At 39.7% G+C, this 26,985-nt stretch overlaps 1 protein-coding gene across 2 annotated transcripts in view; it reads right to left on the minus strand.

Annotated features, from left to right (window-relative positions):
- The window catches only part of pla2g4ab (phospholipase A2, group IVAb (cytosolic, calcium-dependent)), a 53,115-nt gene continuing 26,130 nt past the window's right edge, over positions 1–26,985 (minus strand). For both annotated transcript variants that reach the window (XM_032572746.1, XM_032572747.1), the window contains 11 exons: positions 19,137–19,359; positions 18,657–18,771; positions 14,412–14,549; positions 14,238–14,327; positions 12,344–12,409; positions 8,316–8,446; positions 8,130–8,241; positions 6,381–6,565; positions 6,117–6,306; positions 5,195–5,352; positions 1–2,868 (listed from right to left, as the gene is read on the minus strand). In XM_032572746.1, the coding sequence (XP_032428637.1) occupies positions 2,710–2,868; positions 5,195–5,352; positions 6,117–6,306; positions 6,381–6,565; positions 8,130–8,241; positions 8,316–8,446; positions 12,344–12,409; positions 14,238–14,327; positions 14,412–14,549; positions 18,657–18,771; positions 19,137–19,359 (1,567 nt within the window). In that variant the 3' untranslated portion in view covers positions 1–2,709. The remainder of the gene's footprint in view (positions 2,869–5,194; positions 5,353–6,116; positions 6,307–6,380; positions 6,566–8,129; positions 8,242–8,315; positions 8,447–12,343; positions 12,410–14,237; positions 14,328–14,411; positions 14,550–18,656; positions 18,772–19,136; positions 19,360–26,985) is intronic.

The following is a 26,985-nucleotide window of genomic DNA, read 5'->3' on the forward strand; positions in this document are numbered from 1 at the left end:
TTCTCACAGATGTCAAATATTTTAATAGAAAACATCATCAGACAAAACGGTCCTATCTCCTTTTTTTAACCATCCTTAACACAAACACAACAGTTAAGGATGGCATGCCTCACCAGTTATAATACAGTTAAATGATCACAGGAGAATGACTGTTCATATCTCAAATCAAAGAACTAACCTTTCAGTTTGTTACATGTAAACGTTGTCAAAAGAAATTAATCTTACAATAAAATTTCCAAAAAAACCAAAACAACACAACTTGAACCCTGCTTTAAATGCAGATTGGAAGCAGAAAAAAAAAATCATCATTGCTTTAACCCAACAGATTACACTGAGGAAGGCCCCCTATTCATTGTCTTTTACGCAGGGGGATGAGAACGGTGAATAAAGCAGCATGAAAAAGCCAGAAGGTTTTGTTTAAAACAAACCCAAAAAAAGAAATAATGAGATCAAGATATTTGTAATATGAAGGTTTTACTCAAACTGTCATTATTTTCAATCTTGAGTTTATTAAGAAGAAATATTGAGTATAAATATATTTTTATAAATATTTGTGGCCATTGAATCAACAGAATTAGTCTAAAATAATCTCAATAATGCTTATTGAGCATTATTGAGATTATTCATTTGTTTATTTATCTAGTAGCAAGATAAATAAACAAATGAATAAGTTTCCAGTATAAAGTCCTTAAAGGGTTTTCTGTGATTAAAAAGCCAACCACTGTTGGCTCAGATTTGTAATTGACTTTGAACTTATCTACAAATTTCAAGCCAACTCTAACCCTCTTTACAGTCTCCAGTATTTTGTCACATTACAACACAAACCATTTTATTGGAATTTTATGCATTAGAGCAAAACGAAGTGGCCAAAAATCCAAACCTATTCATATGTTTTCACCCGGCTTACTTTGATACCTAGTCAAAGTCCTGATCTCATTCTAATTGAGAATCTGGAACAAGATATGAAGACACGTTTTCACAGATGTTCACCGTATAATGAGCTTAAGAAATTTTCCAAATAAGAATTGGCTAAAATGTTAGTTGCTAGGTGTGCAAAGTTGGTTGCAACTCTTTTGGTGAAGAACACCAAAAGAGTTGCAGATGTAATTATAGCAGTAGGTATTTCAACAAAGTATTAAATTAGGTGGGGTGAATAAAAATACATAGCAAAGTATTCAAATTGTACCTTTACTATTTTGTCTTGCTCTAATATGAAAAACCAATAAAATACACTGAAATTTTTCAGTCCTAATACTTCTCCAAGGCACTGTGTAGACCTAAAAAAATTTTTTATCTTTGCTATAAATGAATGATTTCCCCAAAAGGTCATTTTTTTAAAGAACACACAAGATTACCACAACTTTTAAAAACATAAATAAAACTAAAAGAAAGACACAAACTGACAAAAAATAAAACTAAAAAGAAACATTCCCTAATCACACAACCCTGAAGCTTGATTCTACCCTTTATCTCAGATTGTTTCCAGACAGCCATGGTCGAAACATGACTGCAGAGTTTGGAAGTGCTTCAGTAAAAAATTCCTCCCCTCTGTGTTTGCAGCCTTTAAGGCCCCTGCAGGCGTTAGGTGTAGTGTGTCAGATTCCAGGCCCTTTACTGCTGCAGGTGTAGGTGTAGTGTGTAAAATTCCACCCGATATTGTTGAATAGAGGGCCATCGTTGCACTTGTAACGGCATACACCACTCCACCCACACTTGATTCCAAAGTCTAAAGCATCCGGAAGCAACGTTTTTTTTTTTTGTTTGTTTTTTGGAGCAAGAGATTGTCAAAGAAAGTTTGAATTTTGGACCAAACCGGTCAGGTGAATAAACATATATTTACACTGGTGCTAAAACAAAATGTTAAAGGAAGAGAGTGAACAGCTGTTGCTATGGTAATGGGTTTTGTTTTTGCCAAAATGATAGCTTTAATTTGTCACTCCCTTCCGGGCAGCAGGGAGTGCTCCTGCTACGTAGGTGGGTAAACATCGTTAAGATGTTTAAAATATCCAGAGGGGGTGCAGGTTGCGTGTTTAGGAGCTACCATCACACACAAACAAAAGTTATGAGCTCCCTATCCATATCTTTAAACAAGATTACAAGTTAAGACAGGCAGTATAATGAAAAAAATGTTTTTAAAAAGTACATGCTCTACAGCCACACATTTAGTTCGAAAAGAGTTCAGCCCACAAAAACGGCAAATGAGGCTTCCTAAAGTAATTTGACAGTAGAATTTATGAGCAACAGGACGCCAAAATATTTCTCTGGAAAGATGCAGATGAGGCTCAAAGGGACGCGTCCTAAACTATTGGGAATGTTGTGCTTTGGCAGAAAAATCAGATGAGTAAAAAGATTTGACAAAGACGAGTCAAAAAATAAAACAAAAAAATCTCCCTAACAACACTGTTGACTGCAGTTGGAGCCATGAAATTGCAGTGGGGTGTGAAATAATTATCAGCCGTCTGTGTTTTTCCAGAAATCACATGTGAATATAAAACCAAATAAGAATGCTGTCGCAATGGAGTCCAAGCCCAAGATTTTCATCAGAGATTTTCCACACAAAACGTCACTTTTCTCAGGTCTTATCTCTGAATTACATCAAGTCATCCTGTAGATCAGGACAGGAGCATTTTCCTAAAGTTAAACACTTAACTTTAAGGCAAAATCACCAAAACTAGAAGAAGTCTCTTTATTCAAAGTCTTATCCTGGAACTACTGGCCATCCTTTCCCAGGTGATTCCAGGGGTTTGAATCAGGATCTCTTTTGAAAAACTTCTTTTTAGGGATGTTGCTGAGGGAGAAGGAAAGAGAGTGGCTTGAGGGAATCTCCTTCTGTGCCACAATACAATCCTTGATAGCCTCTTTAATAACCTACAACAAAAAGCACAAATACAAGAATTAAATACAAATTACAGTGACACAGAACACCCAAAAATGCCAAAAAATAAGGGACAACTCGTGTAATAAATAGACTTATATAAAGTTACAGCTGGTAAAAACATTTGGCTGACTCCAAAATGTTTTCCCATATGTTAGTGCTTCCTCTTAACATTCTATATTTATTAGAGTCTAGACATTTAGGAAGCAAGGAGATATTTTTATCTCTTCAGTAATATGCTACTTTTAACAATAAAATAACAAAACCAAATTAAAATAATCAGAAAAATTGCATGTTGTTTTTAATTTTCTGTGATTATTCTGTCCCCTTATTTTGTGTAAATAAAAAGTTTTGGTTAAATTTCTTGCCATTTTCCCTCGGAGCCAATCTCTCCTCCAGATGTTCACGTTCAGATAATTGGTCTCATTTGTTTCTAATTCCAGTAATCACTCCCTCCCTGGCTATGCTAACCTCCAGCCATCATCAGTTTTACTACCTTAGCTCTTCAACAGCTCTCTTTTTGTATGTACATAAGAATCTGCTGGACTGTGATTCTGCCAGCAGAATCCATGACACATCATATGAGGTGTGTCACAATGCAGAAAAACGGCAGCAGTGATCTAAGAGACCTTAGGGTCAGTCTTAGTTTACATTTTTGCTGAACAGCACTAGGAAAAATATGCTAACATCAAAGTGGACCTTTATGCAGATGACACCAAAGTTTATTCAGTCGGTTTACAACTACCTTTCAAATGAAGACGGCCATATTTCTACCATCAGGTAATTATGATTCAGACCTTATCAAGATAGCATGATCCTACCTATATTTGGTATTTGGTGGCTTAATGTAATTTCTTTCAGAGTTCACAGAGTTCATGAGCATTTGAGGGCTACACTAAAACTTTAGTCTCAAGATGAGTCCATTTTTTTTTTATCAATAAGTAAAAAAAAATGCTTAGACTTTTAAAAGTTTTTCAATATGGTGACATTTTTTGGATGCACCTTATGCCCACAATTTTGGGGTTTAGATTCTGTTTATGGCAGTTCTCTAAATTAATGACGAATCCTTTGAGAAGTACCCGTCACTGTTTCCTATTAAATTCTTGTTTCTTGACCCTCATTGTGCCTAAGAAGACAAGAGCCATGACATACAGTATTTTCAAGTACTGGGTAAACACTGTGGTCATTGATTTGTCCTTTGTTTAGAGTACATACATTTTTTTTTCTTAATTTGACAGAAATTGTGTTTTTTTCATTTTGGATGTTGTTTGGGGAATAACCTTCATAATGTTCTCACAGTGAAAGCTTTTGTTTCTCTGGGGGAGTTTAGAAACTGTATTATGTTGACTGACTTATTTTCACATTAATTTAAAATTTTTAGCTCATAGTTGTGTATTTTCTTGTCCAGGTCTCCCGTAAAACAGAGATGTTGACATAAAGGGACTTTCTTCTTAAATGAAGGTAAATGCAAAAAGCTTCCCAGCTGTGGATATTTCACCAAGTTTAATCTGAGGCTGGTTTGTACAATTGCTTAATGAAGCTCCAGAAATTTCATCCATTTACAAACCCAGTTAGCGTGTAAAGTGCTAGTTTGCAACTATATTACTGGACAAGCTTGAACAAGTCTCAGTCGTTTGTAGGGATTACGAGGAGAAAACCTCCTTTTTAAAAAAATGCATGGTGCAATGACGTGTAATTATAGACTTGTGTTGAAATACACTGCAAGACTCCTGAAAAAATGCTGTCAGAACAGCCTTATCTAGAAGGACAGATTTTACTGATCTAGAAATGTTTGGCTATAATGCTCAGCACAATCTCTAGCAAACTACAAATATGGAAAATAAGGACAGATTCTGCGTACCATGACATGCACACACTCTTTAGATTCCTTTTCACTAAATAATGTTGGCAAGAAAAAAACGACTACTACCAGAGGAAACTGTATGGGTGATGTATGGGTGAAATAAAATCTCTAGTGAAACATGAATCATCACTCAGCACAGAAGTGATTCAAATGGAGTAGGGTAAGTAAGAGCATTCCTCTGAAAGCAAATCAAAACATGCGTGAGCCAGACTTCCTCTGTAATTCTTAAAATTTTTGATGTTGCCCAATAATATACTAAGGAATCTGAAACTTCCTTGCTGACCGAACTGAATAAAGATAGATAAACACGGCTTATTTAAGATGTTGCTGAATCACTCTCCAATCCCTTCATGACCTTATGTTCTTACGCATTGCAAAATTTACTGCCGATATCATAATTGGTTCTTGTTGTGGAAATTTCATTTGTGCCAGTCTTGCAACATCACCAAGCTGACCTCGAGGTTGTTGAGGGTGTTGAACTCCATCAGGTCATGAAGTCGGGTGAAAGCCTCATTGGAGTACTGGAAGTTGAAAGTTGAAAATGGCGACTCTGGGTCATCAAAGATGTCAAAATCAGCCAACTCCTTCTCCTTCTCAGTCACTCTGGGAACCCCTGTGGGCAGATCAAACATGAGCAGGAAGTGAAATAAATAATCTCACTTCTTGACACGAATGCAGTTTTAGCAAATGTAGTCTATGTTGAATTACATTGGAACCGTTATGAGTTTTATTCCAACTTTCTACTAAGGCTCCCACATGCAGGTTAAAAGTTAGAAAGTGCAGACACTGGAATTTCATTTACGGTTTCATTTCCTCAGATGTCTTTGGCTTTGAGAGCAAAAACAAAATGTTTGGTATCATATAAACAGGCTTCGAAAGTTGTTGGGCAGATGACTAACAGGAGCGCAAAGAGACACGAATGGAAAGGAGGAGATTCTGTGTCTTTGCATGGCTCCTCATATGGTTTGTTTCTATAAACAGCCCTCCCACTACACTGAAGGATTCCCCAGCTGCACCTGGATCCTACAGGAGCCATACATTACAGGGGTGAGTCATAAAAACTGAAGACACAGTGACTCATTTTTGCATGTGTACATATGCACCAATTCCTCCTTGAAACTCCCATGAACTTGAGCAGATGGCTTCCTTTTGGGGCCCTCAGATAAAGCGTGTAACTTTTGGGAAAAAACATAAAGCACTTTCTGCTGCTAAATAATTATGATTAAATTCTCACATTCTTTTCACATCATAATTCCTCACATTTCCAGAGTCAAACTTACCACTTATGCTAACAGTAAATTAGTGTAACCATGATAATACTCTTGGAACATTGATCCTTCCAGCTCTGTGAACGTCTTTACACATGTTCACACCTACCGGGCGCTTTGAATTTCCTGAAGTTAATGTTGACCAGGACAAAGTGGATCACAGTCGGGCAATTCTTTTCCCCCTTCTTGGGTTTGAAGACATAGCATTCCTTCAGACCCTCACGATCAAACACTTTTGGGTCAATCTTAGGGAACGGGAGCTTGTTCATCCTGGCCCACTTTTCTGCTAACAGCAGCTCCTGTGGGACATTTTTACTAATTAGATCATGTTTTTGTCGAGTTTTGATTTCAGTGGATTTAAGAGGTTTCTAACCTTGAATGGAGGACTGGAATCGCTCGGTCGAGCAGAAAAATCAAATGAGATGATGAGGTCAACACCGCGTTGCGGCCGTAGGAGGAGTGGGTAGGGAAGGTTGTAGGTCAGGCCGCTGTCTACCACATGGATCTTCTTACTCTTTACGTCCAGAGGTTCATAAATACGGTCAAACTCATCTGGATCTACAAAAACACAAAGAATGACACAACTACATTTCTTTTATTCCATCTAAATATAAGAAAGAAGAAAAACAAGGTGTATGACACATGCAATTGGAAGAAGTAAGTACAGCCTTTGAAATGATCTCATAGGAAAAAAATACCCAATCTGTGTCATTTGAGTGACACAGATGGTATAAATGGTGACTAAACAATACAAGAATGATAATACATGCAGAGAATGTTGTTCTGTGATAATCTAGTTCAAGTTCAAGAACAGAGTCTCTTTAAGTAAACTTATGTAAGTAAACTTCTAACTTCACAGAAATAACATCATGTTTGCCACAACTTGTCACCTAAATACACTGGATCCTGACTCATGACATCATAGAACTTGTCTAAAGAGAAATGGTTTCTGAGGATATTTCCACTGAAGAAACAAACTGGGTAATATCATGTAACTTAATCCAAGCCACAGTTTTTCCAAAAGCTAATCATGAGGACATCGTTCTGCACAAATCCATTCAAATGAGCTTATTCCTAAGTGACATTAACTTTGAACTTCATTACTGCTGTTTTTCTTTGAGTAACTTGAACAGAGTGCAGCTTGAACAGATTTTCTGGGCAATTTTTAAAAAGTTGTAACATTCACACTTGAAGCCACAAGCTTGCTGCTATGAGTACGGGCTTGGAGATGCTTTTGAGTTTTATCGATTTTATGTTTTCTCTCACTTTAAATGTAATCATAAAGATTGTGATTTTTGTAACTAGGGCCTACCAAAAGCCATAATTCTCCATGCCTTTTTTTACATTGATAACTTCATAAACAGGATGATGACACTAAACACACAACCAGAGCTACAATGGGCCAAAGGATACTTATATGTTTGACTGGCCGAATCAAAGCTTTGGAGACTGGAGAATCGATCGATTCTTACTTTCCAGTTAGACTGAGTTTGATCTATTATCTAATGTCTAGGTTTGTACTCCAAAAAGTTTTCTTTCACATTTCGAAAATTTTTCTTGGTCTAAAATCTCAATAAGAAAAAAACAAACAAACATTTATGTTTTTGGCTTTAATCTGATAAGATGTGAACAATTTAATGGTTTTTGCAAGGCACTTTTACTATAGTGCATGTAGTTTAATAGCCTAAGGCCTTTATGCAAGCATGTCAAAACGCCATGTAATAATAGTGGATAAAATTGACGAATAATGTGGTATTTATTGTACAAAAGTTTCAGATCAAAGCACCACCTCCTGGAGTGATGTAAAGACAACATATCACCATATAAAATATTTTAAAACTGGATCTAAAGTCTAATTTCATTAAAAAATATATATCATTTGAATCATTAGAAACTAAAACAATATAAAACAATGGTCCAGTGCACAAGGAGATCAAAAACAAGATGAGAAAAAGTGAACAAAACTTTGACTTCTGAATTATTCTGGTTGCATCAGAATTTAATCTCTAAATGGATTAAGAAGAGATGGTGAAAGTATCATGAATCATAGTAAAACTGTGTAAAACGATCCTGCACCGTCTTGCTGTAAAGCGTGAACAGCGAATCATTATTATTTTCTTACCTGTTACAGCATCCACTTCATCTTCAGGTGTAAGCAGAGGATGTGACATTTCCGTTGTAGGAGAAAAGGGGGTGTTGGTGTTCAGGTTCAGGCCCAGCATGAAGTTATGCACCTGGTGAGGTGATAAAAGGAGATTTTAGGCTAAGAAAATGCAGACTGACCTGTGTTGACTTTTAAGTAGTGTACCTTTCCAGCTCGACCCTCTCTTGTATTGAACAGGGCAGAGTCACTAAAGAGCGAAGTGAACATTCTCTGAACCCAGCTGGCCTGAGCGGTGCGGCTATACTCCTCCTCTGAATCTTGGTTTTCTGTTCCACCTAAAAACCAAAATAGAACAACAATCATCATCATCATCACATGAGCAAATCATTGAAAATAAGGTCAACAGGACTTCCGGGTCAACGCTGCAACAAGATGGCCGCATAAAAACAGGCTCCTCCGTCGGTAATTAAAATTTCCCCCTCGCTTAATTCATATAATTACCAAAACTCCAGGCTAAACCACTTAAAGGGGGAAAATGCCGAAAACTAACAAGACCGAAAAGAAAAAACGACTAAAACACAAGATAATGGCGAACAGTCGGGAGATGCTAGTGAAGATGATGCTAATGCTACCCGAGGAAAGCTAGCGTTGACCCACAGCAATACGCGCTGCTGGAGGGTCTCAAGACGCTTTCAAAAGACTTAAACGAGTTTAAAAACGAAATGAAGCACGACATAGAAGAACTCAAAGAAGACGTAAAGGATACAATGAAGGAAGATCTCAGCAGATTCAGACAGGAAATGATGCGGAGCTGCAGAACCAGAAGGGCAGTATCACCGAGGTACCGACCCCAGCGGCTGACCTGGAAGCTGCGTGCTTGGAAATGAAAAATGAGCTGCTTGAGACTTTAGAAAGGAACAGAGCTATGAACGACAAAACTTGTGGATTTGGAGAGTCGAAGCCGGAGAAATAATCTTCGTATCTATGGAGTTCCGGAAGGAAAAGAAGGTAGATCGGTCTCCGAGTTTGTCACCGATTTGCTAAATAAACAGCTGAAGCTACCAGATGGAAGTGAACTCCGGATACAGCGGGCACACCGAGCATTGGTACCCAGGCCGCCTCCCAACACAGCCCCGAGATCTATAATTGTGATTTTTTTTGCAATTCAACACAAAAGAAATGGTTCTAAAGAAAGCCTGGGAGCAGAAAGTGGAGATGGAAGGCAAACGCCTTTACTTTGATAACGATTATGCTTCGGATGTCATAGAAAGACGCAAAGCATACGGCCCATTAAAGGCAGCCTTGAAACAGAAAGGTATCAGATTCCAGACACAAAGATGAGAATCTTCTGGGACTCTGGAGTACGGACCTATGAGGACGAGGACGAAACAGCGTCGGATATGATCAAGAGAGGCTTCGGCTTGACTTGGGTTCCAAGAGGAAACAAGTTAAGATTGGCCAAGGAGAGGCTGGACTCGCTGTTGCCATGGAAACGGATTCACAACACCGATACAGGTCAACGCGAGGGAGAAGCTTGCTGTGAGGATCAGTGACTCTGAACATCGACTCACAGGAGGTGGTTCGTATTATTATAAGAGCTGATTGACTTTTCCAGCCTGATTCAACCCAGTTTTGGATATCAATCTCTCTTCTGTTACCAAAGTTATCTGTTATAGGTCTTTTGTTAGACATTTAACCAAATACCGAATGGAGCAAATGTTGTAGTGTTTACCAAATGTTGGACTTATCTAGTATAAGTAGACATCAGGCTACTACTAGAGAGGGCCCCCACCTTAGTGTGGTGTTTTGCCTTCCCCCCACCAGCAGGGACCCCGAGGGAAGTCCGTACACATCTCCACCTTTGGAAGTTTCTGTTCTATTTGTTCATCTATGTTTTAATAGCCCGTTTAGTTATTTGTTGGGGGTTCTTTTTCTGATATTGCATGGTGACCTTACTAATCTAAATAATGGTTGATAATATCAAGATTGTTTCGTTGAATGTGAACAGTATGAACAATCCTATTAAACGCAAAAAAAATTTAACTAAAATGCGAAAAGAGAAAGCACAGATAATTTATTTACAGAAAACACACCTGTCTAAACCGGAACATGAAAAGCTTAGGGGCTTTGGCTACTTAAATACATTTTATAACTCATTCAGACATGGAAACAAAAGAGGAGTTTCAATTCTAATTCATGACTCAGTAAAATTTGACTGTAGCCATGATCTATCAGATAAAGAAGGGAGATATGTGATAGTGAAGGGGACTCTGGAAAACGTAAAGGTAACACTGGCCACAGACTGGCGACCTGTCCAGGGTGAACCCCGCCTCTCGCCTGAAATGTCTCACTGGAGATGGATGGATGGATGGATTATGTTAATTACCTTTTCATGTTTTTAAAAAATATATTTATAATGTAAGTGTAGTCAGTTTTGATTGGTCCACATGGGTCAGTGCCTTGCGTTGTTTCATCCTCAGCATGTCACCTATAGCACTAGAGAGGCTTTCTAAGGAGCCAGTGAGTTACCTCAAGTTTTAGTTACTGAGAAAATAACTAAAACATTCTGGAAACACATTCTGGAAACTGGCCATTAATCACTGATTTAGCCCACCATGGTCTATATAACGTGAACAATTGTACAACAAAAGAGCAAGCTAAGCAACTCATGAGTCAGACCAAGAAAACTTGATTTGTATCAATATTTTTTTTTCCCTAACTTCAAATGAAAGAGGAGGAAATACTTGAGAAAACAAACTGTGTTTTACTAACCATGCTTGGTTTGTACTACGTGCTGCAAAACGCAAACCTACATAAAGAAAGGAAAGATAAATGGAGTCTACTGACAAAATGTCACTAACAATGGGGCATGAAGAAAAATGTTTATGAAAGTCAACACAAAAGGACTTTACTCTCTAATCCTGTTTCTTTTTTTACACCAAAGAATTTCACAAAGACATCATTTAGCTCTCAACGCATCACGCCAATTTGTGAGTTTTCAAACATGTTTTGGATTTTATCATCTGACCTTGATAAACAGTAAACCATAAAACATTTGAGGTATTTGGCTACCATCATACCTGTAGTTTTATTTTAATCTAAGTGACTTCCTCTTAATAATTCTCTACAAATGCAATGGCTTTCACATGTGTTACAACAGAAAAGAACAGTGAGATAATTATGGTGGATTATGGTCGATAATCTTATCATGGTTAGATTTCAAACATTAACTCTTTAATCAACTTTTTGCTTGCAGAAATGGAGAGAGGCCAACCTGAACAAAACAGGCAAATATATATCAAGTCAATAACTTTTTAAATCTTTAAAAATATGTTGATTTTATAGTGTTTTTCCTCATGCGTTTGCTCCCTGTTTAATACATATTCCTTAACACCTGTATCTATGCATAAGAAAAGTCAAATTCTGAGGACCTTTGAGATTAAATAATTCACAAAAGTTTAGAAAACAGTTTCTAAAGAGATCTGAACCAAGACCAAGAATCTGGTGAAAATTTTTGTCATGCAAGAAAGATGCCAATGCCAATAGAAGAAGTCTCATTTAAACTTTTAGATACAGAATATGTGTGCGCTGGTCAGAAGACACCAAAATTAAACGATTTTATTACCTATATGCAAAATGAGTGTACAAATGTTTTACACTGAACAGACTGTCCCCACAGTGGAACAGGATAGTGACACCATCATGCTTTTATTAAAGCTGGTTAGTGTTGACTGTCAGAAATTGTTTGAAAATACAAAGTTTTAAATTTCATCTAAATATAGAAAACTCTGACACACGTTCTAAGGCGTATGCACGCATTGGAAAATGAATTGGTTATTTGTTACTTAAAGTCATGCAGCTTTAAAAAGAAACATTAGACTTCTTCACATGCAGGAACAGAGTTCATTTGAAACCAAAGTCTTTCTTTTTCTGACACACCCTTTTTTTTTCAAACCTGTTTCTCTCTTTCGTTATCTCCCACACATTGTCTTTTTTTCTATTTATAGCTTTTTTCAGCAAAAGTCTAGTTTTTTTAATCACAATAGACAGCTTCTCAAAAGTCTAAGTGAAACATTCATTAATCAGCAGAGCCTCTTAAGCAAAATGGCTTTTCTCATGCAGCTGTCACGCCAGCTGATGCAAATGGAATCTCTGCTTCAAACACATCAGTGTGACAATTATTCACAGCAAATCAGCTGTGCATTTAATCCTTTGTGTATTTCTCAGCTTACCTTTTCTGGGTTCATCGTCATTGTCAAGGCTGTCCTCTCCAACAATGTGCTGCGGTTTGATTTGCTCTGTAAGATGCACAAAACAATTCTTCACTCTGCAAGTCCTTAAACAAGTTTATTTTAAGTTTTAAAGTAAACCTGATATCCTGTTTTGTAAGGTTTTGTGGCATTATCATATTACCATCAGCTGCTTATCTATCTTTGTGAGAACTACTCCAGATAAAACAACATTCTTAAACTATGTGGATATTTTCTCACACATTTGTTTAACTCATTGTCACAGTCTGTCTGTGTGACATAAACGCCGCCACATACAAAAGCATTCAAAGGAAGAGCTAGTGAGCTGTCATGAAGTTAATATCTCCCCTCACAACTGGGTTGTCACTAGTACCCAAACTGCATTTTTTAAAAGCTCTTTGAAGGTGTGAGATGAAGCATTAGGACTAAAAACAATCTCCGGTGACATTTGTGACAGATAAAAGCATCTCAGGCATGCAGTGATTTCCATTTCAATGTGAGGATGTTCCAAGGAAACTGTTTTCAATCAGATGTAATCTGGTAGAAAACAAAAAGAAAACTGCCATGAAGAACTAACACAAGTGACCCATGACCAAAAGTACATATTTCTGATTCTGTTTACACAGATTCCAACATTTACAAACTAATCTAAAACGCTCTCGCAATCACAACCTGAATATCCTCAATTTTAGCTATTATATGAATACTGTACATTATATTTAGCTAGTAAAATTCTGTCACAAACTTTGGACCAAAGGTCTTGTTTTGCTTTTTATATTCAGTTATTTTTTTAGGTTTAAGATTACTTGTAGTACTTTGGTGTTTTGTGTTTTTGTTCAGCTATTATCTGCAGTCTTTATCATTATCGTTTTCTTTTTATCTCCTTGGTTTTCTTCCTAAGTTCAACTTGCCTTCCTTCACAGCTGTTCCCAGTTTCTAATCAACCACCTACTTCTTGTTCAGTAATTACCTCCCATGCATATATATATATCTCTCTGTCAGTCAACTCTTTGTCAGATCATCCTGTTATGCCACCAGTGGTTCCTTGTTCTGTAGTATTTGGATTCATACCTACATTTTTGTTTTTGGATCTTGCTTTTCATCATTTTATGACAAATTCAGACTCATTTTGTTCCACTTTTTTTTTTACAGGTGTGTCACTGAGATCTTAATTTATTTTAGCAATGCAATTCAAAAACGTGAAACTCTTAGATGTAGCTGTAACAAACAGATACATCTTAAACATTTCTCTCAGGTAATTTTGATGATTAAATATTTAAATAAGGCAAAAAAGGGGATTTAATCTGCTTATCAACTTTGATTGTGCAAGTTTTTCTACCAGGTTTTTTCCCCTTCTCATTTTTCAATTAACGTCTTGAAAAATAAATCATGAAATTTTATTTCTAGAAAAACTAAATATATTGTTCTGTGTAATAAATCTAAATATGTGATCAGCTTTTTACATTTATTTGCTGAAATAAATTCTCCTTTTCAATCATCTAATTCATTGAGGTGCACCCGCAACATTTATTTTAATTTATTTCCCTTCATCTGTGTAAGTAGTCTGTTTTGCAATTTTTGTAAAGAGAAGATTTTTTTGAAATTTCTTTCTTTTACTAGATCAGCCTTTGCTGTAATATTTGGAAAAAAAATCTATTTTAAGAAACTTTGATTAGTCCATTTTTTACCCAAAGTGTCAATCATTTGTTTGTTTTTAAATTTCAATCAGGTCTAGAAAACTAGAGACGGGATATACATTTAAAAATCTCCAGCTGAAACTCCTGACAGAACTCTAAGCTAACTTGGTGAAACAGTTTTGTTACATTTCTCATTCATTTTGTTTCCAAAAAAAGGAGACAACAGAATAATAGATTACCTAACTCCTCCTCCATGGTGCTGCCTCCGACTGTGTCCTTGACTCCCAGCACTCGGTTGAACAGAATGGAGAAGGCACTTCCCCACACACCTGCCACACCAAAACATGCTCAGTCAGTATTGAACAGCAGAAGACACCCAAATCAAGTGCTCTGGTTGAAATTGTCATCCTTACCCATCAGGAAATGAAGAGGGTTCTCTTCATACTTCTTCACAACTGTTCCCATGAAGAACTTGCTTCCAAACAGGTCGGGCGTCATGAAGGTGCCATACTTTGCCATTCCGATTTCATACGGGGTGAACTCCACCCAATCTGGAGGTTGGAATTAGTTAATGTGAAAAATTGTTACTCACCAAATAATGTATCCACTTTGGATGTAATAAATGATGGGAAAGCAACATTAAAAACTTTAAAAGCTGCCTTTGCCTGGAACCAAAGTAGTCTTTAAATTTGTTTTTAACCTCCCCTTTTGGTACATCTACCAAATATAGTCGCCTCATAAACAGCCTGTGTAGGGATTCAGTACTTTTGGGATTTAACCACATCAGTCTTGAGCAGCAAAAAGTTAAGTTTCTGGAGCAACCATCTGAGGCTATGTTCACACAGCAGGTGAATGAGACCTGCAGTTTGAACTGCCATGATCTTTTCACCCCCAATAATATCTGATCTGTGCCACTTCCAAACGTTTGCAGTCTGAACGGTAATGTCACATTTAATCTGACTTTCATGTCAGATTAAATGTGGCAGACGCAGCTAATCTAGACATAAACAATTGATAAAAATTATGATTATGAACCTGTAAAAGAAGTCTGTGTCAGTGAAGCGCACTGCGCATCCAAACAGATTTCGGTAAAGAAATTGCAATCAATGTGCCACAAAAAGCCATTAATATTAGTTGTGTTTTCTTTTTATTACCTTCCTTTGTGTTGATACAATCTTGTGACAATACTGTTGGCTCCCATTGTCCAGTTAACTTTACAATGGCGCTATGAAACGACTCCGTTTATTATTACCTCTCTAAACATTGCACTGCTTGTGACAATTGGATTTCAGCAAAAAATTGGAATTGAGCATCAAGAGTTGCAGCCTTAGTCTCCTGGTTTCCTATCATTGAGGCACTTTAGGATGGAATCAAACATGCAGTTCCTTTAAGACAACCCAGACCTTAAAGGGACTGAAGGCTTTTCTCCAAGAAGAACTGACATTTTTATTATCTGAGAAAACAAAGTACTTCATCTACAAAAATAAAAAACAACAGACATCAAGCTGTCAACCTTTGATCAGGGCTATATGGGTAGCTTCTGATGTCAATATAATGGAAAAAAATAACACAACAGGATGACAGTAAATGGCTTCACCCCACCATGAGTAAAATAATTTATGTCTTCTGAATAATAGGCTCTAAAAATAACTGAAATTCTGCCAGCGTGTGAGCGTGAACGTGTGAGCGTAAGCATTCCTAAGTTTGTAGAGACTTCCTCTGGTACATGACCACATTTCAAACATTACTAATCACATCAACGAAACTTAACTGCTTCACGATTGGACAACTACCTAAGGTAGTAAATGTCATTTTCACACTTACACGGTTGCAATGTTTGTCATCGAGACAGTTTTTTTTTTTTTAACTGTTAGGTACCGCTGCTGTGTGATAAGAAAAGAGAAACGTGTAATTCCAGATTGGGTACAGGTTTTGCGTCATCTTCGTAAATGCGTGTCGAAGTGGCTCTTCACAATAGTACCTTTTCATCAACAACAAGAGAGGGAATACCTTACTCCGGGTCAGTTTTCTCACAGAGGCTATTGTGAGAGCAGAGCCCTGTGCACATTTATAATAAACTGACACCCCGGTGGATCAAATCTCGAGGGAAATTTCTCAGTAAATCGGCCCACAGTGAAATGTCTCCCCACGTGATTGTGGGTGACCCCTTCCCGGAATAATTCAATAATTATCTGATCTATATGCAAATAAATAAACGTAACAGGAGGGTAGAAAATGTGATTCATCTGTAAATTATATTTAACTGTCAATTAAGGGAAATCATGCACCTGCTGGTGCTTCTGTGACATCAAATGTACTTTCAGGGACATGAATCTATTTACTATATATTTTAAAATGTAGAAATTCAAAAGGAACATTTTAAAAAGTTATTCAGGATGTTAGTGTTCAGGTTCAGTGCAGCTCAGCTGATAACGACACTCAGGCGAGCAATAAGACTTTTGTGATGTGATTAACTACAAAGATTTTACGATAAGTTGACCGCACTGCCGAGTCTATGCTTTCCTTTCAAAGATTATGTTTTTGAAAGGAAAAAACATAATATTAAATGTCAATGTGAGGTTATGTAGTCTTTTTTACATTCGTCTGCATTTAGTTGTGTATTAGATTCTACATCTACATGACAGATTTATAGACCCTCCTACTGTCTTATTGGCTTCCCAGTGCCTTCTTATGCACTGAAAACCTAAGATTTTATGTTTCTTTTCATGTTTTGCTTTTGCCTGTTTCACAAGCTATTTTATTTCTTTATTTATTTCACACAGGGTTAAAAAAAACAAGAGAACAAGCAATCAGTGGGACAGAGATATAAAACAAGGCAAACCATAACACCCAAATATCTAAATCAGTGATTAAACCTTTAAGAACAAGTACAATGTGCATAATCTTAAAAGTACCACCACGCTGTCCAGACATTTTCAAACTGTTAGGACAATAGTTAGCTGATTTGTGTTGTATTAAAATAAGAGAAAATCATTCAAAAATTTAAATAATTAACGGGAGATTAATTGCATCTATCTCCCTAAGTTATTTGTGGGTAAATCATTCCCAAAAATAACTACATAAACTACCTTTGTTTGTGAAAAATGGTCCTTAAGTGTTTGAATACAAAAAACTTGTCAAAACATATATTTTTATGAGCATCGGAAGAAGGTGTGTGCAGCCAAGAAATGGAAAAGCTCATTGTATGAGCCATATATATACATTTTTGGAACTTAATACAAAATGTTATTTTGTGTTTATGTGAGTTTTTATTTTTTACTCTGCTATTTGAAAAAGATAAGGATCTGTAATTGTATTGTGCATAAGCTTATTGAGATTATTTTGATTGGTTATTGACTAATTAGTTTATGAAAGTACTTGCTCATTGTAGAAGTCTGGCACCTTGAGAGTAACAGAGTCTTTTGACCATCACTTTCTATTTGTTTTATTTTCTTTTAAGTTCAGTAAAGACTTAAAGGCCTCTTTTTTTAGAAGAAGAAATGTGTCGCGTATGAAAGTGCTTTAAGGGGCTAAACTTGTGAGAGCTTACCGCACTTGCACTCATTTATAAAAGCAATCAAAAGGAAGTGGTTAATACTCTGTGTTCAGTAAAAGATCATGGTTTCTACTGACTTTAAAGACACAGGTTTACCTGCTACATGCTGAACTGCAAGAAAGTTTGCTGTTTTTTCCCTCCATCCCACTTTTTGATTAGTTTTCATAAATCATGGCTGTGTTTGCTGTCGAACATCCCTACATGGAATTAAGTGTAAATCAATCTGTCAAGTCTTCTCTCTCTTTACAAAGAGTGCCTGATTGCTTATCTCCTTTTAGCAACACTGGAACATTTGTAGTCAAACAGCAATTAAAACTAAATTTTTTCATCACTACAAAGTGAAATTAAAAGATTGACGGTGAAACTGAGTCAGAAATGCAGTTTATAAACTGGAACTCCTTGTGTTGCACTCTGTGAAAGTTAATATAAATGAACAGGAGGCAATGAAATCTTAAAATACCAGAGCTAATCCGACTTTTTATTAATATTGTAGCTCCATGTCTTTGTTTTATTGTTTACAGATGTCTTAATATATTTAATATCCAATAAAAGTTAAACTAAACCCTGGTTTTTAAACATGGCACTAATGCCAACAAAGGCAGGTTAATGCCTGGACCGGTCGACACACAAAAACACACACACTCATTGATAAGGACCGTTTTTGTCATAATGAGCCGACCTCCAACTAACAATGAAATGAGTTAAGATAGCAGCAGTTTAGTCCTTAGTTCTTTCTCTTTTTTAAAAGTTTAACTGCAGTTCACTGAAGCAGTTACCATAGAGCCCACACCAACAAAGAGGAAGTGTTGTGTTATATGGGACAAACCTAGAATAACCACAAACTGGTGCTTAAGATAGTTCCTTTATTTAGCTCAGCTAATGTTTTCTGTAACTGCAGAATTAAATGAGGGCTGAACACATCGGGCCACATCCTGTCTTTGACACCAACGCTACAGTACAAGGAATATGTGTTGGCTGCTTATTTGCATGTGGTCTCATTGAACATCTGTATACATTACTCATTATTCATGCAAATATAGGTCTGCTGGGAATATGAGGTAAAAGAGATGAGCTTTTAACATAAAACAAGAATACGAATTACCTGCAAACATGAGCTCTGAAACATCTGGTTTGACGTGTAGACATGTGAAGAGAGGTAGAGGGCTCTGGGACTGGTTTATTTTCCCCTGGATGTTACTTAGCTTGATATCCATTCTCTGAATAAAGAGACCATAATGCTTGAATCAGTTCATACGCACTAATGTCCACATTTCTAACATCTAAGAAATAATAATTACATTCCCCAAACTACAGTAGGTAACTTTTATATAAAAATGTTTTGGTTTTTTTACATATTTATTAAAACTGTCACTATGTTGTGACAGTTTGATATGAGACAGATAATCTGTGAAAAAAAATCTTTGCCCTCTCTCAATGCTAACTGCAGAAATACACTGCTTGGTCAGAAACAACCAATGTTTCTTTTAAAGAAAATAAACATTTAATAATTGAGTTAGACTAAAACAGGGGAATTCACTGGTTTTCATGAGTAAAATAAATAGTAGCTGTATGTGGCTCCTACCGCAGGTATAAGAGTTTCTCCTATGAGCATGCCGAATACATCGGTAAACGTAACTGGCTGCCCTGATGCTTTTTTGGTCCACAGGGCCTGGATGTAGTTGGTGATGTGCTGGGGCAGCAGCAGTCTGAGAGGATTGCCGCTGACTCTTTTCATCAGCTCACTGTTGATGTCTTTCGGACCCTTGTTTGGAAAGTCGGGGTGGGAGTAGAGAGTAGACATGTACCTGGAGAGATAAAGTGGAAGAACGATAGAAAGAGGTGGTTTCAAATTACAATTACAGAATAAATAAGTACAAATAAGTAATTTTTGCTGTCCTACAACCACAAACTGATATTTTTTGGAGGGATTTTATGTGAGTCATGCTCCAAGTCTTTAACAGTTTTTTTTCTCCGCATTGCCTTTCCATCTCTGACTCTGACGAGTTTTGATCTTCCTACTGAAGAAAAGCATTCCCACTGAGCAGTTACTGATTAACTGCATTTTGCTGATACCAACATGTGTTCTGACTGATGTGTATTGTTAGTTAAGGTTTTCTCTTCCATCAATGGTGGATTTATGGAGGGCATGCAACCAAATCTTTCAACTGACCTCTGAAGCGCTGCAACTCCTCCAGATATGTTTGGTCACTGGACTCTATTTCATATTTTTGGATATAAAAAGTTTGAAATCCATGAATCATTTCCTTCTACTCTCCAAATACGCACTGCTTTGTGTTGATATATCACATAAAATCCCCCCAAAATACACTGAAGTTCATGATTGCAGTGACGAGACAAAGTAAGAGAAAAGAAAATACTAATTAAAGCTGCAAGCAGCCTCGGGCGGCCCTCGCAGCAAGCGCCGCTCCGGCCTATTGGCCACCGCGGGGGTTCCAGCCACCGCAGAAGCTCTCGCACGATTTCTAGAGCCGCAGCCAACTCCCCACCACAGAAGCTCTGCCGCAGTTTCCAGCACCGCCGCCCGCTAGCCACCGCAGAGGCTGTCGCGCATTTTCCACGCCCGTCCACCAGGCGACATGCGTGAATGCGTTCGGCAGCGCTCCCCGACCACTGTCAAAAAATCTGGTGCAGATCGGTCGATGCCTCGAGGAGACACAGCCGATGTATTAACTTAGGGGGCGCAGTGGAGCCAAATTACATCTCAAACTCGTTGGGCTCTTTAGAGGTGAACAAAGATCATACATATCCAGTTTGGCGTCAATCGGATGATCCGTGTGTGATTTAGAGCCAAACATATGCATATGGCGAGGGACTGATGTTCGCCATTTGGCCACGCCCACACGGTTCAGCCAGCAGCGAGCATTGACAGAGTTTATCATCCGAATCATCTTGATTAGGTCAAGAGAGCCATAAACAGAGCTTTCCAAGGAAAAAAATGGCACTTCCTGTTCCGAGGGGGCGGGGCTTAGATGACGTCATAATGTGATGACGTAGGATTGACGGGCAAGCCTCCAGGATCACTCAGGCCAAGTTTGATGCAGCTCGGTCAAAATATGTGGAATGTAGAGGCAAACGTATACGAACGGCGTTGCCGCCATTGAAAACTCTTGGCACTTTAAAGCAAGCAAGATCAACTTCCTATCTGTCATCCAACACAGAATCACCTTGATTAGGTCAAGAGAGCCATAGATGAAAGTTTCCAAGGAAAAAAATAGCACTTCCTGTTCTGAGGGGGCGGGGCTTAGATGACGTCATAATCTGATGACATAGAATTTTCAGACATCACACCAGCATCACTCAAGCCAAGTTTGGTGCAGCTCGGTCGAAACATGTGGAATCTAGAAGCAAAAGTATGGCATCGGCGTTACAGGTCACTTCGCCACGCCGCCACGCCCAGCTGCTATCTCAAAGCCGGTCAGGGTTGGAAACCTCAACACACCAACATGTCTTCTGTCTCTGGACACAGGTTCATGTTGATTAGGTCAAAGGGCTAAGAGAGCGACCGTTCACAGTAAAACATGACACTTCCTGTTCTCAGGGGGCGTGGCCTACGTGATGTCATCATTTGACCATATGGTATTGTAGGCCACCTCATGACGATCAATCACTGAAAGTTTGGAGTCTCTGTGAGTTTTTGTGTTAGAAATACCAATTTTTCATTTTTTCCTGTGTATTACAAAATCGAAGAATTTCATCTGCAGGGCAATGCTGCCCTCTGGTGTCGAATTACTGAAATAATGAAACTATTTCAGTGGCCAGCAGAGGGCAGCATTGCCCTACAAACGACGAACATGTACTGTTTATTATGTAATTACACAGAAGATCTCTCTAATTCATTCTGAGGGGGCGGGGCTTAGATGACGTCATAATATGATGACATAGCATTGTCAGGCATCACAACAGCATCACTGAGGCCAAGTTTGGTGCAGCTCGGTCGAAACATGTGGAATCTAGAAGCAAACGTATGGCATCGGCGTTACAGGTCACTTCGCCACGCCGCCACACCCAGCTGCTTCATCGCAGCCGGTCAGGGCTTGAATCCACAACACACCAACATGTCTTCTGTCTCTGGACACAGTTTCATGTTGATTAGGTCAAAGGGCTAAGATAGCGACCGTTCACAGTAAAACATGACACTTCCTGTTCTCAGGGGGCGTGGCCTAAGCGATGTCATAATTTCACCACAGGGTATTTTAGGACACCTATTGTTGATCAATAACTGAAAATTTGGTGTCTCTGTGAGTTTCTGTGCAGGATATATAAGAGTTTCGTGTTTCATGGCGAGTAGGTGAACTTTGACCCCTGGTAACCCCCCTTCAGCAATCTCAGACAGTCACCAATTTGATAACTTTAAATCAGACATGCCTTATGATCAGACTGACCGAGTTTGAAGCCGATCAATCGAAATCCCTAGGAGGAGTTCGATCAAATGCAAAGGCTGTAAACGTCAAAATCGAGGTCAAATGAACTTCAATCTAAAATGGCCGACTTCCTGTTGGGTTTCGACCATGGCTGTAATAGACTTTTTTGTACGTCCTGACAAGATACACATGTGTACCAAGTTTCGTAATTCTAGGTTAAAGCATGGCTTAGGGCTGTTCATTTAAAATACTCTAGGGGTCGCTATAGAGAAATTAGGCCACGCCCACCAAATTTTGTTATGAATTCCTGTCGGTGGGTGGATAAGGATCCATCCTAGTGAGTTTGGAGCAGCTGGGCCCGAAATTGTGGAATTCAGAGCCAAACGTATGGCAACGGCGTTACAGGTCACTTCGCCACGCCTCCACGCCCACCTGCTATGTCAAAGCCGGTCAGGGTTGGAATCCTCAACACACCAAGATGTCTTCTGTCTCTGGACACAGTTTCATGTTGATTAGGTCAAAGGGCTAAGATAGCGACCGTTCACAGTAAAACATGACACTTCCTGTTCTCAGGGGGCGTGGCCTAAGTGATGTCATCATTTGACCATAGGGTAGTGTAGGGCACCCGATGACGATCAATCACTGAAAGTTTGGTCCCTCTATGTGTTTTTGTATAGGAAATATAAGAGTTTCGTGTTTCATGGCGAGTAGGTGAACTTTGACCCCTGCTAACCCCCCTTCAACATGCTCCAAAACTCACCAATTTGATAACTTTAAATCAAACATGCCTTATGATCAGACTGACCGAGTTTGAAGCCGATCAATCGAAATCCCTAGGAGGAGTTCGATCAAATACGAAGGCTGTAAACGTCAAAATCGAGGAAAAAAATGGACGTTCAATACAAAATGGCCGACTTTCTGTGATAGTTGGCTTATAACATTAAATGTAAGTTCTGAGTGTTTTGGTGAGCTCTACAAGTGTACCAAATTTCATGTCTCTACGATGAAGTACGTTCATACCATTGTGTCAACAGAAAATTGCTAGTTGCCGCCGTTCAGCAATTTTTTTTGCGATTTTTGCGACAACCTTAAAATTCAAAATTTTTAAATTTTCTAGTCGCGACCGCCAAGTTTGGTGAGTTTTTGAATATGATAAAGCCCCCAAAAAGGCGCCTCTTTGGGGGGGCAGAATCGTAATAATAATTAAAGCTGCGAGCAGCCTCGGGCGGCCCTCGCAGCAAGCGCCGCTCCGGCCTATTGGCCACCGCGGGGGTTCCGGCCACCGCAGAAGCTCTCGCGCGGTTTCCAGAGCCGCAGCCCGCTCCCCACCGCAGAAGCTGTGCCGCAGTTTCCAGCACCGCCGCCCGCTAGCCGCCGCAGAGGCTGTCGCGCATTTTCCACGCCCGTCCACCAGGCGACATGCGTGAATGCGTTCGGCAGCGCTCCCCGACCACTGTCAAAAAATCTGGTGCAGATCGGTCGATGCCTCGAGGAGACACAGCCGATGTATTAACTTAGGGGGCGCAGTGGAGCCAAATTACATCTCAAACTCGTTGGGCTCTTTAGAGGTGAACAAAGATCATACATATCCAGTTTGGCGCCAATCGGATGATCCGTGTGTGATTTAGAGCCAAACGTATGCATATGGCGAGGGACTGATGTTCGCCATTTGGCCACGCCCACACGGTTCAGCCAGCAGCGAGCATTGACAGAGTTTATCATCCGAATCATCTTGATTAGGTCAAGAGAGCCATAAACAGAGCTTTCCAAGGAAAAAAACGGCACTTCCGGTTCCGAGGGGGCGGGGCTTAGATGACGTCATAATGTGATGACGTAGGATCGACGGGCAAGCCTCCAGGATCACTCAGGCCAAGTTTGATGCAGCTCGGTCAAAATATGTGGAATGTAGAGGCAAACGTATACGAACGGCGTTGCCGCCATTGAAAACTCTTGGCACTTTAAAGCAAGCGAGACCAACTTCCTATCTGTCATCCAACACAGAATCACCTTGATTAGGTCAAGAGAGCCATAAACAGAGCTTTCCAAGGAAAAAAACGGCACTTCCGGTTCCGAGGGGGCGGGGCTTAGATGACGTCATATTGTGATGACGTAGGATTGACGGGCAAGCCTCCAGGATCACTCAGGCCAAGTTTGATGCAGCTCGGTCAAAATATGTGGAATGTAGAGGCAAACGTATACGAACGGCGTTGCCGCCATTGAAAACTCTTGGCACTTTAAAGCAAGCGAGACCAACTTCCTATCTGTCATCCAACACAGAATCACCTTGATTAGGTCAAGAGAGCCATAGATGAAAGTTTCCAAGGAAAAAAATAGCACTTCCTGTTCTGAGGGGGCGGGGCTTAGATGACGTCATAATCTGATGACATAGAATTTTCAGGTATCACACCAGCATCACTCAAGCCAAGTTTGGTGCAGCTCGGTCGAAACATGTGGAATCTAGAAGCAAACGTATGGCATCGGCGTTACAGGTCACTTCGCCACGCCGCCACGCCCAGCTGCTATCTCAAAGCCGGTCAGGGTTGGAATCCTCAACACACCAACATGTCTTCTGTGTCTGGACACAGTTTCATGTTGATTAGGTCAAAGGGCTAAGAGAGCGACCGCTCACAGTAAAACATGACACTTCCTGTTCTCAGGGGGCGTGGCTTAAGTGATGTCATCATTTCACCACAGGGTATTTTAGGACATCCGATGCCGATCAATCACTGAAAGTTTGGTCCCTCTATGTGTTTTTTTATAGGAAATATAAGAGTTTCGTGTTTCATGGCGAGTAGGTGAACTTTGACCCCTGCTAACCCCCCTTCAACATACTCCAAAACTCACCAATTTGATAACTTTAAATCAAACATGCCTTATGATCAGACTGACCGAGTTTGAAGTCGATCAATCGAAATCCCTAGGAGGAGTTCGATCAAATACGAAGGCTGTAAACGTCAAAATCGAGGAAAAAAATGGACGTTCAATACAAAATGGCCGACTTCCTGTGATAGTTGGCTAATAACATTAAATGTAAGTTCTGAGTCTTTTGGTGAGCTCTACAAGTGTACCAAATTTCATGTCTCTACGATGAAGTACGTTCATACCATTGTGTCAACAGAAAATTGCTAGTTGCCGCCGTTGAGCAATTTTTTTTGCGATTTTTGCGACAACCTTAAAATTCAAAATTTTGAATTTTTCTAGTCGCGACCGCCAAGTTTGGTGAGTTTTTGAATATGATAAAGCCCCCAAAAAGGCAATTCATTTGGGTGGAAGAATAATAAGAATAATTAAAGCTGCAAGCAGCCTCGGGCGGCCCTCGCAGCAAGCGCCGCTCCGGCCTATTGGCCACCGCGGGGGTTCCAGCCACCGCAGAAGCTCTCGCACGATTTCCAGAGCCGCAGCCAACTCCCCACCGCAGAAGCTCCGCCGCAGTTTCCAGCACCGCCGCCCGCTAGCCACCCCAGAAGCTGTCGCGCATTTTCCACACCCATCCACCAGGCGACACGCGTGAATGCGTTCGGCAGCGCTCCCCGACGACCGTCAAAAAATCTGGTGCAGATCGGTCGATGCGTCGAGGAGATACAGCCCATGTATTAACTTAGGGGGCGCAGTGGAGCCAAATTACATCTCAATCCCGTTGGGCTCTTTAGAGGTGAACAAAGGTCATACATATCCAGTTTGGAGCCGATCGGATGATCCATGCTTGAATTAGAGCCAAACGTATGAATATGGCGAGGGACTGATATTCGCCATTTGGCCACGCCCACACGGTTCAGCCAGCAGCGAGCAATGACAGAGCTCATCATCCGAATCATCTTGATTAGGTCAAGAGAGCCATAAACGGAGCTTTCCAAGGAAAAAAACGGCACTTCCGGTTCCGAGGGGGCGGGGCTTAGATGACGTCATAATGTGATGACGTAGGATCGACGGGCAAGCCTCCAGGATCACTCAGGCCAAGTTTGATGCAGCTCGGTCAAAATATGTGGAATGTAGAGGCAAACGTATACGAACGGCGTTGCCGCCATTGAAAACTCTTGGCACTTTAAAGCAAGCGAGACCAACTTCCTATCTGTCATCCAACACAGAATCACCTTGATTAGGTCAAGAGAGCCATAAAAAGAGCTTTCCAAGGAAAAAAACGGCACTTCCGGTTCCGAGGGGGCGGGGCTTAGATGACGTCATAATGTGATGACGTAGGATTGACGGGCAAGCCTCCAGGATCACTCAGGCCAAGTTTGATGCAGCTCGGTCAAAATATGTGGAATGTAGAGGCAAACGTATACGAACGGCGTTGCCGCCATTGAAAACTCTTGGCACTTTAAAGCAAGCGAGACCAACTTCCTATCTGTCATCCAACACAGAATCACCTTGATTAGGTCAAGAGAGCCATAGATGAAAGTTTCCAAGGAAAAAAATAGCACTTCCTGTTCTGAGGGGGCGGGGCTTAGATGACGTCATAATCTGATGACATAGAATTTTCAGGTATCACACCAGCATCACTCAAGCCAAGTTTGGTGCAGCTCGGTCGAAACATGTGGAATCTAGAAGCAAACGTATGGCATCGGCGTTACAGGTCACTTCGCCACGCCGCCACGCCCAGCTGCTATCTCAAAGCCGGTCAGGGTTGGAATCCTCAACACACCAACATGTCTTCTGTGTCTGGACACAGTTTCATGTTGATTAGGTCAAAGGGCTAAGAGAGCGACCGCTCACAGTAAAACATGACACTTCCTGTTCTCAGGGGGCGTGGCTTAAGTGATGTCATCATTTCACCACAGGGTATTTTAGGACATCCGATGCCGATCAATCACTGAAAGTTTGGTCCCTCTATGTGTTTTTTTATAGGAAATATAAGAGTTTCGTGTTTCATGGCGAGTAGGTGAACTTTGACCCCTGCTAACCCCCCTTCAACATACTCCAAAACTCACCAATTTGATAACTTTAAATCAAACATGCCTTATGATCAGACTGACCGAGTTTGAAGTCGATCAATCGAAATCCCTAGGAGGAGTTCGATCAAATACGAAGGCTGTAAACGTCAAAATCGAG

This window comes from Xiphophorus hellerii, chromosome 9, assembly GCF_003331165.1.
Source record: "Xiphophorus hellerii strain 12219 chromosome 9, Xiphophorus_hellerii-4.1, whole genome shotgun sequence".
NCBI classification, from domain to species: Eukaryota; Metazoa; Chordata; class Actinopteri; order Cyprinodontiformes; family Poeciliidae; genus Xiphophorus; species Xiphophorus hellerii.